Source organism: Ranitomeya imitator, chromosome 6 (assembly GCF_032444005.1).
Source record: "Ranitomeya imitator isolate aRanImi1 chromosome 6, aRanImi1.pri, whole genome shotgun sequence".
In the NCBI taxonomy this organism is placed as follows: Eukaryota; Metazoa; Chordata; class Amphibia; order Anura; family Dendrobatidae; genus Ranitomeya; species Ranitomeya imitator.
Genome location: NC_091287.1, coordinates 375,222,402 through 375,239,493, shown reverse-complemented (window position 1 = coordinate 375,239,493; position 17,092 = coordinate 375,222,402). Strand labels below are relative to the sequence as shown.

General features: G+C 42.8%; 1 protein-coding gene across 1 annotated transcript in view; it reads left to right on the top strand.

Annotated features, from left to right (window-relative positions):
- Positions 1 to 16,517, top strand: part of RNMT (RNA guanine-7 methyltransferase) — a 61,090-nt gene extending 44,573 nt beyond the window's left edge. Inside the window, exons 6-11 of the mRNA XM_069731001.1 lie at positions 1,217 to 1,398; positions 2,492 to 2,656; positions 4,475 to 4,592; positions 8,961 to 9,062; positions 9,154 to 9,187; positions 16,134 to 16,517. Of these exons, the coding sequence (XP_069587102.1) occupies positions 1,217 to 1,398; positions 2,492 to 2,656; positions 4,475 to 4,592; positions 8,961 to 9,062; positions 9,154 to 9,187; positions 16,134 to 16,171 (639 nt within the window). The 3' untranslated portion in view covers positions 16,172 to 16,517. The remainder of the gene's footprint in view (positions 1 to 1,216; positions 1,399 to 2,491; positions 2,657 to 4,474; positions 4,593 to 8,960; positions 9,063 to 9,153; positions 9,188 to 16,133) is intronic.
- Positions 16,518 to 17,092: the final 575 nt, after the last annotated feature.

Genomic DNA, 17,092 nt, shown 5'->3' with positions numbered 1-17,092 from the left:
GAGTGCTGACTGGAGGAGAGTATGGAGCGGCCATTTTGCTGCCGGACTGTGCTCGTCGCTGATTGGTCGTGGCTGTTTTGCCGGGACCAATCAGCGACTTGGGATTTCCGTGACAGACAGAAAGACGGAAGTGACCCTTAGAGAATTATATAGTAGATATATATATATATATATATATATATATATATATATATATATATATATATATATATATATATATATATATATATATATATATATATATATATTTTAATCTCTTTGTTCTAGTTCATACATTACGTTTCTGATAGATGCTGTTCCCATGGCATACATTTTGATTGGCCTCTGTCACGCACCCCTTCCTTTGTATGGTGGTTGTGAAAATTGCATTGTGCATTTGGTCATCAATGTATGGAATACCCATACAAATGTAGGGAACCCTCATCCATTGGCTACTAGTTACATATCCTTTTATATACACTAATACAAGCGTTAACAATCTGCAGTGCTCCAGCTGTTGTGATACTACAACTCCCAGCATGCTCATATAGCCTGTGACTCAGCAGTTGGCGCTCCCGGATTATCGATCGCTGCATGAACATATAAGCCATATTCCAGAACGGCTGATGTAATGCACCCTTTACTGACCCATCGGTAGGAATAGGTGCTAATCCTCATGATGTAGAGCGCTCGCAGCAAACCTGTGTCTTTCTTTTCCCTCTTTTGCCACCTGCCTATTCAGCTGACTGATTCCGCTCTTGTTTCCAGTTCCTTTACAGATGATCATGTTACATTCTCTTCATATGAGGGCTGCTTTGTTGGAGTAATTGCTGGGGGCTATCAATGTCTGTGGTTACAATGTAGCATGCACATGGCGTTTCATGCGGGGGACGCTTGCTGTTCGCATTTGCTGTGATGATTCAGTATCTCCTACGTGTTTAGCTTTATCTGGGCGATCATGGAGCTTCCTGACGGAGATGGTCGGGGCTGTAGTCGTATGTAACTAGACCCCTGTGTGTGGCGTGAAGCTCATCCGGACCACATGCCGTCACTGAGCCAAATGTCGACTTTTCTATTGTTTCTTCGTCCGTCTTCCTTTGGTGGCAGCATGGAGCCAGGGCTATGCGCAAAGTCCTCTCTGAATACTGTACTGAATGTACTTGGCTTTTCTGCAAAGAAATAACCATCACTCTAAGGTAGCGGAACAAGCTCCTAATTTCCATGTTATGTATTTTAGGAGGTTCTATCTGAGAAGTTGAGGAGTCCAGACACCACCTTTGACATTTGCAGCTGTCAGTTTGTGTATCATTACTCCTTTGAGACCTATGAGCAGGCTGACATGATGCTGAGAAATGCTTGTGAGCGACTCTGTCCCGGAGGCTATTTCATCGGCACAACTCCAGATGGCTTTGAGCTGGTGTAAGTGTTCTTGATCCTTTTTTATTGCTTCTTAAACTGTCCAGGAAAATGAGCTGTCGGTTTCTTTATGCTGTCAAGCCCTGGTAAACAGGCATCCTGGTGACAGCTCTAGCGAGGAGTGTTGATAGCAAATAATAAGTTCTGATTATTAACACTTGGCAAGTGAAGAACGGGGAAAGATGAGCGCACTAATGAGATCAGGAATAACGAACTGCTGCTAATGACTGTCCTAATAAAAATGATTAGAACATAACTGCACTGTGCTGCTCCGTTCTTCACCAGTTATTAGTGAACTGCTTCTGTTCCCTTGTATGCTTTCAGTACGTACATGTTGGTGGGATCACCCTGCGGACAGGTCAGTAAAGGTTATGTGCACAGTAACCTACAGTGTCAGGTCGGCGCCATTATACTGATTCCAATGATACCTTGGTTGATGAAATCTGTCTTGTGGTTGTTGTGTAATCTCTATTTTCAGTTTTGAGTTAATGATATGCCGTGCTCCTGGGCCGCCTGCCCCATATTTTACTTACTGAATATTATAGGTTTTGAAGAAGAAGAAAAAAAAAATCACATTCAGCAGATAAACGCCTGTGCTGTAGCATGATCACATCTATAATGTCTGATTGCCGACAGATGCTCCTGTGCAGGTGCCGCCGACGCCATCTTGGTGGAGACAATTTTTTTTTTCTTCTAGCAAAATGACACCTGCCTGCTCAATGTGATTTTTTTTTTTTTTATTCTTTCAATACCTATTATATTCATTATGTAAACTAGGGGGGTAGCTCACTGAGTGATCAGGGACCTATCATAAGCCATACACATGAATATATAAGCAGAGCACCACATGAAGACCCCCCCACAGGCCGCCCCGGAGCACGAGCATATTATTGAGTCAAAACTGAAAATAAAGATTAAACAACCACAAGACGGATTTCATCAATCAAGGTATTATCGTAATCAGTATAACGGCGCCGACCTGACACTGTCTGTAGGTTACTGTGCACAATCCAGCTGACAGGTTCCCTTTAAAGATTTTTGTTGTTACATATTGTAGTTGCAACATTAAATAAATGCCTTTCTGCCTTTTTTCCAGGAAACGCCTTGAAGCTTCTGATACCAATTCATTTGGGAACGATGTATACAGTGTAACTTTTCAAGACAAGGGGAATTACCCATTATTTGGATGCAAATATGACTTTAAGTTAGAAGGTGTGGTTAATGTCCCCGAGTTTCTGGTGTACTTTCCTGTGCTCGTAGAGTAAGTGTGGATTTATCTCTTTCCTCCATACATTTATCGTGAAGTGGTGTATGCTCTCTATATACAGTCATGAGAAAAACGAAGTACAGTGTTGTGTATTTCACTTGTGAATAATATTGTTGTACAATGATGGACTCCAAATTGGAAATGGCATAACTAGTGATGAGCGAGCATGCTTGTCTGCTAACACTGTCTTCGGCTTGCTCGAATACTATGTTTACGTCACCGTGGCTGCATGTCTCGTCTAACAAGCATAATCCCTGCATGTGTTGTAGCTGTTGAACAACCGTGAGACTTGCAGCCACGGGCACTCGAACATACGCCGAAAATACTCTTCTCACACTCAAGCATGCTCAGATAACACCTTATCCAAGCCCGATCGTTTTTCACTAGTGTTGATGAACTGCCGTATTTTTCGCTTTATAAGACCCACCTGATTATAAGACGCACCCCCAAATTTGGTGAAGAAAAAGAGACAAAAATATTTTTTTATGTTAAATGGGGGTCTGTCTTATAATACCAGTGTCCGTCTTACAAATCATATGTCCCTCATCCTGGTATCTATATAACCCCCATCCTTGTGCTGGCACATGCCCCCCTGTGCTGCTGTCAGGCACATGCCCCCCTGGTTACCATTGCCCCCCCTGTGCTGCTGGCAGACGCATGCCCCCCTGGGTAACTATATGCCCCCCTGTGCTGCTGGCAGACACATGCCCCCCTGGGTCACAATATGCCCCCCTGTGCTGCTGGCAGACACATGCCCCCCTGGGTCACAATATGCCCCTCCGGCCCCCCCCCCCCCGTGCTGCTGGCAGACACATGATAAAATAACAAACACTTAACTCACCCTCTGATGATGGCTCCCTGCTCACTGCTCCTCGGTTGTGCTTCCTGTTTCCCAGGCATCGGATCATGTGACCTGGGCACACAGTGAGGTCATCACTGTGCTGTGCCGATCACTTGATCGGATGTCAGCACAGACACAGGAAGCACAACCGAACCGTGATTCGGCTGTTCAAAAGTTTTTTTGTTTCTTAATATTTTGGTAAGAAAACTTTGTGATAAAGGAAAACCTTTTCCTACACAATGTTTTATTTGATCAAATAAAAACCTACACATAATTGGTTACTCCTCATCAAAATTTTAATATAACTGTTAAAACTAAAACACCTGATTTTTTTGCCATTTTTTAATTTTATTTTCATTTTTTTTTTTACATTTTCCAAGGGTGAAGAACGCTCCACTTAATAATTAAATTCCTCAGTGGTTTTTTTTTTCCAAATCTGCAGCATTTCAATTTTTTGTGTTTTTACAGTGTTTTTCACCCATTCAAATAAATGAGAAAAACACAAGTAAAAATGCTTTAAAAAGGTGCTTATTTTACGCAGTTTTTTGCTGCTAACACTATTTTTTGTGCATAAAAATCTTCTCTAAATTCTCAAGGTGTACAAGGGTTATATGGAATTTTCCCCCATTATCTAAGTTTATCCTGATTGTGTCATTTTCATATTCAAATGCTTTAAACCTTTCTAGAAAATTGACTTTCTATAAAAGTGCAATATATTATTGTTTTTGGCAGAAATCCATTAAGTCATTGGTTCATGTTATTATTATTATTTTATTTTTTAGAAAAATGTTCCCAGAATGTCAGAGATTGACCTGAAGATATGATTGTAGTTTTGCGTCTGTCCACAAGGTGTCGCTGTGCTTATTCCAAAGTTTTGTTTCTTTGTTTAGGGCAGAAAATGAGACCAGGGTCATGATGGATTAGTGGGTAGAGAGCGTGGGCGGAAATAACACATCTACTTATTTTTGCAGAATGGCCAAGAAATATAAAATGAAATTAATTTACAAGAGAACTTTTAAAGAATTTTTTGAAGAGAAGGTCAAAAATGATGAACAGAAAATGTTGCTGAGAAAAATGCTGGCACTGGAGGTAATTTGTTATGGTGACTGAGGAATTTGTTGTCTGTCATATTCTGTGTGTCGTTAGATTTGTAAAGTAAAATGTGAAAAATTCACATGAAAGTCCCAGGAATATTCACTGAAGAAGAAAATCTTCCTCATTAATTTCCACGTTTCTGCTTGGCAAGAAAAGGCAAGCCCTGGCCATAATCTGCATATTTGCTGCTGCAGACAATTAATTATGAAGGCAATGGCGTTACCCGTGTAAATGCTATTTAATGACTGTAACCCGAGTATACCATAATTACATTGATTCTTACGGATGCAAATACACACACTGCATCAATTTGTAATTTTTTTTTCAGTAAACCATTTAAACCTTCTCCAAAGGTATTCATTAATTTTCCTCTGTGTACACACTGTCATTTGCTTGAACAGCAGTTTCTTCACCTTAAAGGGAATCTATCACCAGATTTTTGCTGCCCCGTTTGAGAGCAGCATGATGTAGAGGCAGAGGGCCAGATTCTAGTTACCGTATATACTCGAGTATAAGCCGAGATTTTCAGCCCACTTTTTTGGGCTGAAAGTGCCCCTCTCGGCTTATACTCGAGTCATACCCAGGGGTCGGCAGGTGAGGGGGAGCGGGGGCTGTCTAATTATACTCACCTACTCCTGGCGCGGTCCCTGCAGGTCCCTGGCTTCCCCGGCGCCGGCAGCTTCTTCCTGTACTGAGCGGTCACATGGTACCGCTCATTACAGTAATGAATATGCGGCTCCACCTCCCATAGAGGTGGAGCCGCATATTCATTACTGTAATGAGCGGTAACGGTGACCGCCCAGTACAGCATGAAGCTGCGATGTCGGGGAAGCCAGCGACCTGCAGGGACAGCGCCAGGAGTAGGTGAGTATAACGGGGAGGGGGAGCGCTGCGCGATAGTCACCTGCTCCCTGTTCCGGGCGCTGCTCTGTCTTCAGCAGTGATGCTCAGGTCAGAGGGCGCGGTGACGTGGTTAGTGCGCGCCCTCTGCCTGAACGTCAGTGCTGAAGATGGAGTGGCGCCGGAACAAGGAGCAGGTGACTATTGAAAGTGCCGGGGGCCTGAGCGATGGAGAGGTGAGTATGTGATTTATTTTTTTTATCGCAGCAACAGCAAATGGGGCAAGTGTCTGTATGGAGCATCTATGATGCCATAACGTTTGTGCAGCACTATATGGGGCAATTGTTTGTATGAAGCATCTACGGGGCCATAACGTTTGTGCAGCACTATATGGGGCAAATATCTTTATGGAGCATCTTATGGGGCCATAGTCCGCATTTGTGCAGCATTATATTGGGCAAATGTGTCTATGGAGCATCTTATGGGGCCATCATTAACCTTTATGCAGGATTGTATGGGGCATATTTTAATATGGAGCATCTTATGGGGCCCATCATAAACTTTATGGAGCATTATATGGGGCTCCTGATTCAATATGGATATTCAAAAACACTTAAAGGGAACCTGTCACCCTCAAAATCGATGTTGAGGTAAGCTCACTGTCATCAGGGGCTTATCTACAGCATTCTGTAATGCTGTTGATAAGCTGCCGATGTTACCTGAAAGAGGAGAAAAAGAGGTTAGATTATACTCACCCAGGGGCGGTGCTGCTCCCGATGGGTGTCTCAGGTCCGGAACAGCGTCTCCCATCTTCATTCCATGACGTCCTCTTCTTATTCATGCTGCAGGTCCGGCACAGGCGTACTTTGTCTGCCCTGTTGAGGGCAGAGGAAAGGTCAGAGAGGCCCAGCACCTGCCCACTGCAGTACTTTGCTCTGCCCTCAACAGGGCAGATAAAGTACGCCTGCGCCGGAGCCGCAGCGTGAAGACCAGAAGAGGACGTCATGGAATGAAGATAGGCGCCGGAGCGGACCTGAGACACCCATTTGACCAGACAGCAGCGGGACCGCCCCTGGGTGAATATAATCTAACCTCTTTTTATCCTTTTTCAGGTTACATCGGGGGCTTATCTACAGCATTACTGAATGCTGTAGATAAGCCCCTGATGACGGTGAGCTTACCTCACCATCGATTTTGTGGGTGACAGGTTCCCTTTAACCTACTGATGTCTCAATTAATTTTACTTTTATTGGTATCTATTTTTACTTTTGACATTTACCGGTAGCTGCTGCATTTCCCACCCTAGGCTTATACTCGAGTCATTAAGGTTTCCCAATTTTTTGTGGCAAAATTAGGGAAGGGGGGGGGGGGGGGTCAGCTTATACTCTGGTCGGCTTATACTCAAGTATATACGGTATGTCACTTTTTGGGTGTCTTTGTAGTGACACGCCATTTCACCAAATCAACAGTATAGGGCCTAGCTGCACCCTGCAAAAGATGAAAAATGAGCACTAATGAAAGATGAAAAGGATCTATAGAATGTAGAAGGTATTGGTAGATATTTTGGCTAAAATATGCAAACCCGCATCCCACGTCATGCATCCCTTCTCTTGGAAGAGGTAGCAAAAACCTGGTGACAGATTAGCGTTCACACGTCTAGATTCCTGTTCTACATTCTATAACTGTGCAATTGGCGTTTACGATATACAGTTATGTGAAAAGATTTGGGCACCCCTATTAATCTTAAGCTTAATGTTTTATAAAAATTGTTGTTTTTTTTGCAACAGCTATTTCAGTTTTATATATCTAATAACTGTTGGACACAGTAATGTTTCTGCCTTGAAATGAGGTTTATTGTACTAACACAAAATGTGCAATCTGCATTCAAACAAAAATTGACAGGTGCATAAGTATGGGCACCTCACCAGAAAAGTGACATTAATATTTAGTAGATCCTCCTTTTGCAAAAATAACAGCCTCTAATTGCTTCCTGTAGCTTTTAATGAGTTCCTGGATGAAGGTATTTTTGACCATTCCTCTTTACAAAACAATTCCAGTTCAGTTAAGTTTGATGGTTGCCGAGCATGGACAGCCCTCTTCAAATGATCCTACAGATGTTCAATGATATTCAGGTCTGGGGACTGAGATGGCCATTCCCGAACAGTGTAATTTTTCCTCTGCATGAATGCCTGAGTAGATTTGGAGCAGTATTTTGGATCATTGTCTTGCTGAAAGATCCTTTCCCTGCGTAATGTCAACTTTGTCACTGATTCATGAACATTATTGTCAAGAATCTGCTGATACTGTGAGGAATCCATGCGTCCCTCAACTAACTGTAGTCACCCAATTTGAAGGCTACAGAAAACCATCAATTCTGGTTTTAGCTTCACGGGCTTTTGTTAGTTACTTGTATAAGAAACTGACTTGTTCCATGTCTGCCAACATTTTTTTTTTGGGTGAGCGGTTACTCTGCAGGTTTTTCTCATTTATTAATTATGCATTGCTCATATGGCGCCATCATATTCCACTGCGCTTTGCATACATTCTAATTTTGTCATTCAATTTTGCTTCATTCTTCACAATGCGAAAGCAGAACTAATCTTGTTGGAAGGAACAGCCACACTGGTCTAAGATTTTTACCTTTTTTTTATGAATTGATTAAAAAAAAAGTCTTCCTTCAGCATGGTTTAGGATATGTTCAAATGGGGATCTGTGGATTGGAAATCGAAGAGGTAAAACGGTTGGCTCCCACCACATCCACCATTAAGGGGGTGCCCACCAGACATCTGCACATATGACAGATGTCAGATAGGGTTTGAACATGTTGTGTGCTGTCCGGCTAGCACTGAAATTGAAGGATGTAGAGCAGGTTCAAATAAATCACACAAGCCTGCACTGGAAATGCACATTGGTTTCATGCATGGCGGAAATCTGCTGTTTTCTCCTTTCTACAAATTGTAAGCGTAGTTGGGAATTGGATATGTCACCCCTGAACTATACAATGGAACGCTCGTAGAGCAAAAGAATTTATCTGGCAAGTACCCCCTGGGAGAGATGGTGACCCTGTAAGTCAGAGTCCGGATACGGATCTTGAATAGTTGAGTTTGTGACTTGCCATTTATTTCTGTTGGTGTTGCAATTCCTTGATTTATAGGGTATATATCTTTTCTAGGTGGTGCTTGCAAGAAAAATTGTTTATATGAGAGCTAGTTTGCATAGTTTTCTCCCATGGAGCATTGCCAGTAAGGCACCACACTTGCCTGGTCTCCACATGTAGAACCAGTATGATCTCCAGACTATACATAAAGGGTGCGATTTATGCAGCTTAGTCTTGGAAAAAGGGCGCGTGAAAAAGAAATTCTAAAACGTGCCGAGTTTAATTAAACAATGCAACCAAAATCGGACGTGCATAGCAAATTATATTTCACTTCTTCTGCTTTCTTACAATTTTGTGCATCCTTATGTGATAGATACCGGCATCTAGGATTAGGAATAACAAAATGTCATGTCTCCTTATTTCAGCAATATCCTCCTGCTCCGAACTCCAGTTTAGTTTCAAATGATGAAGCGGATTATGAACATGTTAGAATCGTGAAGGAAAGTGGCAATGCCAAGCTGCCGCTGGTAGGTATTTTTTTTTTCTTACTCTTCTAAAGAATAGAGACACCCCCACTCTATAACGGTGTCTATAACATTTTTTTTTTTCTTTTTTAAGGGTACATTAAGCAAATCTGAATGGGATGCTACAAGTAAGTTGTTTTTATTTTCATTAATGTGTAACTGTGTCTTGGACAGTATAGGTCATGAGAATAATGTTACATTTCTATAACCCCTTAACCTGTGATGAACATTTTTGTCGTAGGTCACTGCGACATGTGTGTAGTAGGAGCTGTGCCAGGGTTGGACTGGGGTGTCTGGGGTCCACAGGGGGAATTGACACTACAGCTATATGCAAATATCTGTTAGCCGTTAACCCCGATATAGTGGAGCGTCGACTATAAAACACAGGAGGCTCCTGCACACAGGGTCGGACTGGGGTGTCTGGGGCCCATCCTACAGCAAGATGCAAATATATGTTAGCTGGTATCCCAGATTTACAGCTCTGGCAAAAATTAAGAGACCACTGCAAAATTTTCAGTTTGTCTGATTTTTCGCTTTATAGGTATTTTTTTTATATGTATTTTTTTGAGTAAAATGTAAATTGCTCTTTTATTCTATAAACTACTGACAACATGTCTCTGAATTTTCAAGCATTAAATTTTGTATTTATTTTCAGAAAACGAGAAATGGTCAAAATAACAAAAAAATGCATTGCTTGCAGACCTCAAATAGGAAAAACAAGTTCATAATCATTTATAAGCAACAATACTAATGTTTTAACTCAGGAAGAGTTCAGAAATCTATATTCTGTGGAATAACCATGATTTTTAATCACAGCTTTCATGCGTCTTGGCATGCTTTCCATCAGTCTTTCACACTGCTTTTGGGTGACCTTATCCCACTCCTGGTACAAAAATTTAAGCAGTTCTTCTTTGTTTGATGGCTTGTGATTATCCATTTTCCTCTTGATTACATTCCAGAGGGTTTCAATGGGGTTCAGGTCTGGAGATTGGGCTGCCCATGACAGGGATTTAATGTGGTGGTCCTTCATCTACACCTTGATTGATTTAGCTGTATGGCATGGCGCATTGTCCTGCTGGAAAAACCAGTCCTCAGAGTTGGGGAACATTGCCTGAGCAGAAGGAATCAACTGTTTTGCCAGGATATCCTTGTATGCTGCTTGATTCATACATCCTTCACAAAGATTATCCTGCCCAATTCCAGCCTTGCTGAAGCATCACCAGATCATCACTGATCCTCCATCAAATTTCACAGTGGGTGCAAGACACTGGCTTGTACGCCTCTCCAGGTCTCCATCTAACCAATAGACAACCAGTTATTGGGCAAAGCTGAAAATTAGACTCATCATGGAAGACTACCTTACTCCAGTCCTCTATGGTCCAATCCTTATGGTCTTTAGCAAACTTCAGCTTGGCTCTTCTTTGCTTCTCTTTGATGAAAGGCTTTTTTCTAGCTTGACATGACTTGAGTCCTGCCTCTAGGAGCCTGTTACAAACTGTTCTTGCCGTGCACTTCACCCCTGCTGCCATTTGCCATTCCCTTTGTAGGTCACCTGATGTCATCCTGCGGTTGCTGAGTGACATTTGAATAAGATGACGGTTATCCCGGTCAGTGGAGAGTCGATTTCGCCCTCTGCCGATCTGTAGCTTTGTTGTCCCCAATGTCTGCTGCTTGACCTCGTTGTAATGGACTGACGTCATAAAAATTTTAAGGATGGAGGCAACATGACGCTCACTGTGTCCACTGTGTCCCTCTTCTAGTAAAGCCAGAATTGAGCCCTTCTTTTCCTCACTCAAGACTTTTCTTTACAACTCCTTGGGCATGGTTAAAAGTTATTTTTTCATTCCTATTACTTTTGGGATATTACTAGCACTTGTTTTCCAATCCAGCTTGTCTTATTGCAAGAGGATTGTGAACACCACAGCAGTGTTTTTTAGACTTTCCTTCGTTAAATAAGATTTGGTTCAGGTGATCACCTAATCAGAAGCACATTAAGTAGAATGAGGTGTACTCTGGTTGGAATTAAACTGACACTGGAATGCAATGGCTGTCAGACATGTAGAGAAGCTGGTTTTTATAAAACTGTGCAGTGGTCTCTTAATTTTTGCCAGAGCTGTACTGGAGCATCGACTGTAAAACACAGGCGTCTCCTGCACATCTACTCTGCGCTACCATAACTGGGATGTACAGTTATGGTAGTTTGCAGTACAGGTGGTTCTTTGATGAAAACAAGTGATCACCGAGCCACGGGTTAGGAAGGTGATAACTTATTGATCGATGGAATTCTACCATTGGAAACTGCACCAATCGGAAAATTGGGGAACTTTTATTGCTGACAAAATGAGAAAAATCCCTTTACGAAGGCAAAAAAAAAATATATCAAATAAAATTGTGGATTTTAAGGTTTTTTTCATGTACTATGAACTTTTATACCTGACAGGACACTTATTCCCATTTTAAAATAGAGCAACAGGTGGGATGTCTGACCGCTTCTCCATTCATCCTATTTGGGGGCTTCCAGGAAAAGCAAAGTACAGCCCCTCAGGGAATGAATGGATTAGTGGTCGAATTGCACATTAAGGCTGTGTGCACACGTTGCAGATTTTTTGCGTTTTTTTCGCCTTTTTTTGCTACAAAAGCGCGAAAAAACGCATACATTATGCATCCCATCAATTAGAATGCATTCCGCAATTTTTGTGCACATGATGCATGAAGCGGTAAAAAACACAGCATGTTCATTAATTTTGTGGATTTTTTACGGATTTTCCACTATATTATTGTATTGGGAACCTCCGGAAAAATCCGCAAAAAAACGCATACGGATTTCTTGCAGAAAATGTCTGGTTTTGCACTGGAAATTTCTGCAAGAAATCCTGAACGTGTGCACATAGCCTAAGAGTTCACATTCTGCAGATTGTTGCAGGTTCCTGCAGTCGGACACCCACCAATCTATAACTTAATCACTTAATCTTTGGCCACGTTTACACGTACAGTATTTGGTCAATATTTTACATCCGTATTTGTGGAGTGGAATAACCAGAGGAAAAGTATATTAGAAACATTTCACCACTTCTGAATTTATCACACACTTTCTGGTTTTGGCTTACAAATGCTGATGTAAAATACTGACCAAGTACAGAATGTGTGAACATGACCTTAAGATGGGTGATTACCGTATATACTCTAGTATAAGCCGAGATTTTCAGCCCAAATTTTTAAGCTGAAAGTGCCCCTCTCAGCTTATACTCGAGTCATGGTCGGCGGGTGAGGGGGAGAGAGGGCTGAGGCATACTTACCTGCTCCCAGGGCTCCTGGCGCTGTCCCTGCAGTCCCACGGTCTTCGGGTGCCGCAGCTCTTCCCCTGTTCAGCGGTCACGTGGGACCGCTCATTAAAGAAATAAATATGGACTCCACTCCCATAGAGGTGGAGCCGCATATTCATTTCTCTAATGAGCGGTAACGGTGACCGCTGATAGAGGAAGAGGCTGCGGCACCCGGAGACCAGCTGTCCGGGAGAAGGAGCGGGACGCCGGGAGCAGGTAAGTATCACATATTCACCTGTCCGCGTTCCACACGCCGGGCGCCGCTCCATCTTCCCGTCCTCTGGCTCTGACTGTGCAGGTCAGAGGGCGCGATGACGCATATAGTGTGCGCGCTGCCCTCTGCCTGAACAGTCAGTGCGGAGAGACGACGGGACGCTGAGGAGCTGCAAGCAAGAGAGGTGAGTATGGCATTTTTTTTTTTTATTGCAGCAGCTGCAGCATTATATATACCGGTAGCACAGCTTTCTATTGCACATCTATGGGGCAATAATGAACGGTGCAGAGCACTATATGGCACGGCTTTCTATGGGGCAATAATGAACAGTGCAGAGCACTATATGGCAGAGCTTTCTATGGCACATCTATGGGGCAATAATGAACGGTGCAGAGCACTATATGGCACAGCTTTATATGGCACATCTATGGGGCATTAATGAACAGTATGGAGCATTATATATGGCACAGCTTTATATGGAGAATCTATGGGGCAATAATGAACAATATGGAGCATTATATGTGGCACAGCTTTATATGGAGCATCTATGGGGCAATAATGAACAGTATGGAGCATTATATATGGCACAGCTTTATATGGAGCATCTATGGGGCAATAATGAACAATATGGAGCATTATATGTGGCACAGCTTTATACAGAGCATCTATGGGGCAATGATGAACGGTAAGCAGCATTATATGTGGCACAGCTTTATATGGAGCATCTTATGGGGCAATAATGAACAGTATGGAGCATCTATTTTCATTTTTGAAATTCACCGGTAGCTGCTCCATTTCCTACCCTAGGCTTATACTCGAGTCAATAAGTTTTCCCAGTTTTTTGTGGCCAAATTAGGGGGGTTGGCTTATACTCGAGTCGGCTTATACTCGAGTAATGACGGTACTTGTTTTCACCGTAGAACCCCTGTAAGTGCATATTTGCTGCTGTGTAATATTCACAGCACAGGGAGGGGTTAAACGTCCATGTATTTAATCTATTGGAAATCAATAATCTTCTCCTTATTGAAATCGGAGAGAGCAAGTGACCTCCATACACAACACAATCCCCTATACCAAAACCAATAATACCACATACAAGGAACACACCGTGACCAGACTACATATTATCACAATGATCAAGTAATACCACATACAAGGAATGAATACTGTCACACTGTGACCTGTTACCTGTGACATATTACCACCACATAGTAACTGAATAATACCACATACAAGGAACAAATACCCCCACACCTTGACCAGACTACATATTACCACCACATAGTGACTGAATAATACCACAAACAGGATTAATAGTCAAATCATGACCAGACCACATAGTGACCGAATAATACCATATACAGGAGAGAAATACCACCACACCATGACCATATCACCATCACATAATACTGCAATTCTGATCATTAATAAAAACCACAATACTAATAACACTAATATTACCACTGGTGACCATTATACACATTAGCTCTGTATACAGTATACAGTATATAGTGTCAGTGTACAGATAATACACCAACTCACCAGTGACGTTTGTAGTTGAAGGCCTTCATCTTCATCCAGTGCAGACCACATCACTTCTTCCATCCAGGCCTGGCCCCTGCAAAATATAAGATAGTTATCTTTGGCTGATCGCTTCCAGAGCGCAATCCCCTGCACAGTAACAGGTAACAGGACCCCCCTTTTATTTTCCCCATGGAAGACTGTATCATCAAAAGTAAATTTAATTCCAGCCGTAATAACGTCCCGTGATTGGCCCATACAGTAATTTTGTCCCCACTTGCCAACATAAACCAATAATGTATCCTGACCTCCATACAGGAATTGTCACACCTTTATTTATTAAGGTGCCAGATCCTGGGCCCCCTTTATTTAAAGGGAACCTGTCACCCCGTTTTTTCAGATTAAGATATAAATACTGTTAAATAGGGCCTGCGCTGTGCGTTACTATAGTGTATGTAGTGTACCCTGATTCCCCACCTATGCTGAGAAATACATTACCAAAGTCGCCGTTTTCGCCTGTCAATCAGGCTGGTCAGGTCGGGTGGGCGTGTTCACAGCGCTGTTTCTTCCTCAGCTTTACGTTGGTGGCGTAGTGGTGTGCGCATGTTGAGGTGACTAATCCACTGTGGGCACGTGAAGACACAGCGCGCGATCTGCGCTGTCATCCCTTTCATCGGTGGGGGCGGCCATCTTCCTGGGGCCGCGCGTGCGCAGATGAAGTGCTCTGCTGCACGGGGCTTCAGGAAAATGGCCGCGGGATGCCGCGCGTGCGCACAAGAGATCACGGCGGCCATTTTCCCAAAGCCGAGTTTGCATCTCGCCCCCACCGATGAAAGGGATGACAGCGCAGATCGCGCGCTGTGTCTTCACGTGCGCGCAGGGAATTCGGAACTTGGATATGCGCACACCACTACGCCACCAACGGAAAGCTGGGGAAGAAAAGAGCGATGTCACCACGCCCACCTGACTAGACCAGCCTGATTGACAGGCGAAAACGGCGACTTTGGTAATGTATTTCTCAGCATAGGTGGGGAATCAGGGTACACTACATACACTATAGTAATGCACAGCGCAGGCCCTATTTAACAGTATTTATATCTCAATCTGAAAAAACGGGGTGGCAGGTTCCCTTTAATGTCCCCATCCCAGACCCCAGTGTCCACTTTAAGATGGGCCCCTATGTCGGCCCCTATGTTCACTACCTTGCCCAGTCACTGAGGGGGCGAGAGGGAGGGGCATTCTTCTCACCTTTCTGCGCTCCCCAGCGTCGTCTTATGGCTTTGTATTCGGCGTGGTCGTTAAAATGGCCACCGGCTGCAGCTGTTACATGCGCTCTGCTCTGTGACAGGCCGCGCGCTGACATCACGTAGGAGTCAGTGTGCAGATATGATTCCTGATGCACAGATAAGAAATACAGGTATAGTACAGTATAATGGGCACCACATAGTCTTCCATACAGTATTATGGGCACCACATAGTCTTCCATACAGTATCATGGTGGACTATGGGGGGGAGCTAGCCCAGTGCCAACGCCGGCATCAGGCTCCCCCGACTCACAGGCCCCATGGGGTGTGTTTCTGTTTGTTTTTGTTTTTAATTTTCTTCAGGGATTTGCACCACTTAGATCTGCCTCTTTAGTTTCTAGTACTTTATATAGTAAAACGAATGGTGTATTTCAACACTACAAATTGTCCCACAAAACATCAAGCCATGTCATGACCTTGTTGATGGAAAAATTGAAAAGTTATGGCTTTTGGAAGAGCAGAAGGATAAAGACAAAAGAGCAAGAAAAAAAATATCCGGGCCCTTAAAGAGTTAGTTTGGTATAAATAGGATTTTACAGGTGACATATTACTAGACATTTTTATAGACATTCATTTTTATTTTAGATATGAATATTTGTGACCTACATGGTATAAAACTTTTGCTTACTGTATGTTCTTGCGTTTTTTCTTGTTCAGATTTTTTCTTACTCTTTGTGTTTCTTAGTGTGCCCTTTTTCTTTTTATCTTCCAGGTCTATATTTATTATTTGCTTTTGAAAAACAGACATGAATGAATATACTTCCAAGAATTCAATTGGATTTTCTTTTTTTAATGTTATGTTATTAATTTTGGTAGTTTCTGCATATGTATATCATGTTTGGCTCATATATTTGTTCACAGCAAAGTGTCAGATACAGAAAATTATCTGTGACAGGCTGGAGTGTAAATATGAAAATATGACCATGGGATTTTTCCTTCTTCCAAGGGGTACTCCTTTCTGTTGGGGGGTGGATGGGAAAGGTCTTGCATGCAGAGTGTATTTTTTTTACTTGGGTGTGCAACAGTTATTCAATGTCTCCTGTTTTCTGTTGTGGTTATACATTTACAGACTGGAACAATTAAAATAGAAAGTATATTTCTCATTGTAATCCTTTTTCTTCACACCTTGGTATTCACTTCTTTTGTACACTTCAAACTAACTGTTACATTATAGGGGAGCTCCATATTCGGAGCTTTTATAAATGTGCCCCACAGCCAAGGATTTCTGCGGTCCGAGGCAGAGTGGTTCCACAACCACGTCCGTGACATATGGAACACTGAAATATATCACAGACCACGTAATGGTATATGGATGAGTGCAAAACCAGAAAAATACAGGTAATTTAGTAACCCCCTTCAATTGTCTACTTCTTCTCGTTACTTGGGAGGCTGATGGGACTGCCTCCACCTGCTTCTTGGAGCCCGATTCCAAGGTACCTGGGCTGTTGGTGACCCGGCTTCCGGTAGTGCCAGAGCCCCTGATATATAGAAATGGCCGACAGCCCCCTGTGTCACCTGAACTATCACCTGCTCCCACATAAATGGTGGAGGAACCCCAAGGATAGTACGATCTCTCGGAGGTGGTAGTGGCCCCTCTCGAGGAGATATCCTGAACATTCCTCAAGAAAGGTTTCCAGACCACAGGCTCCTCCCACCTCCATTGTCGTGCCA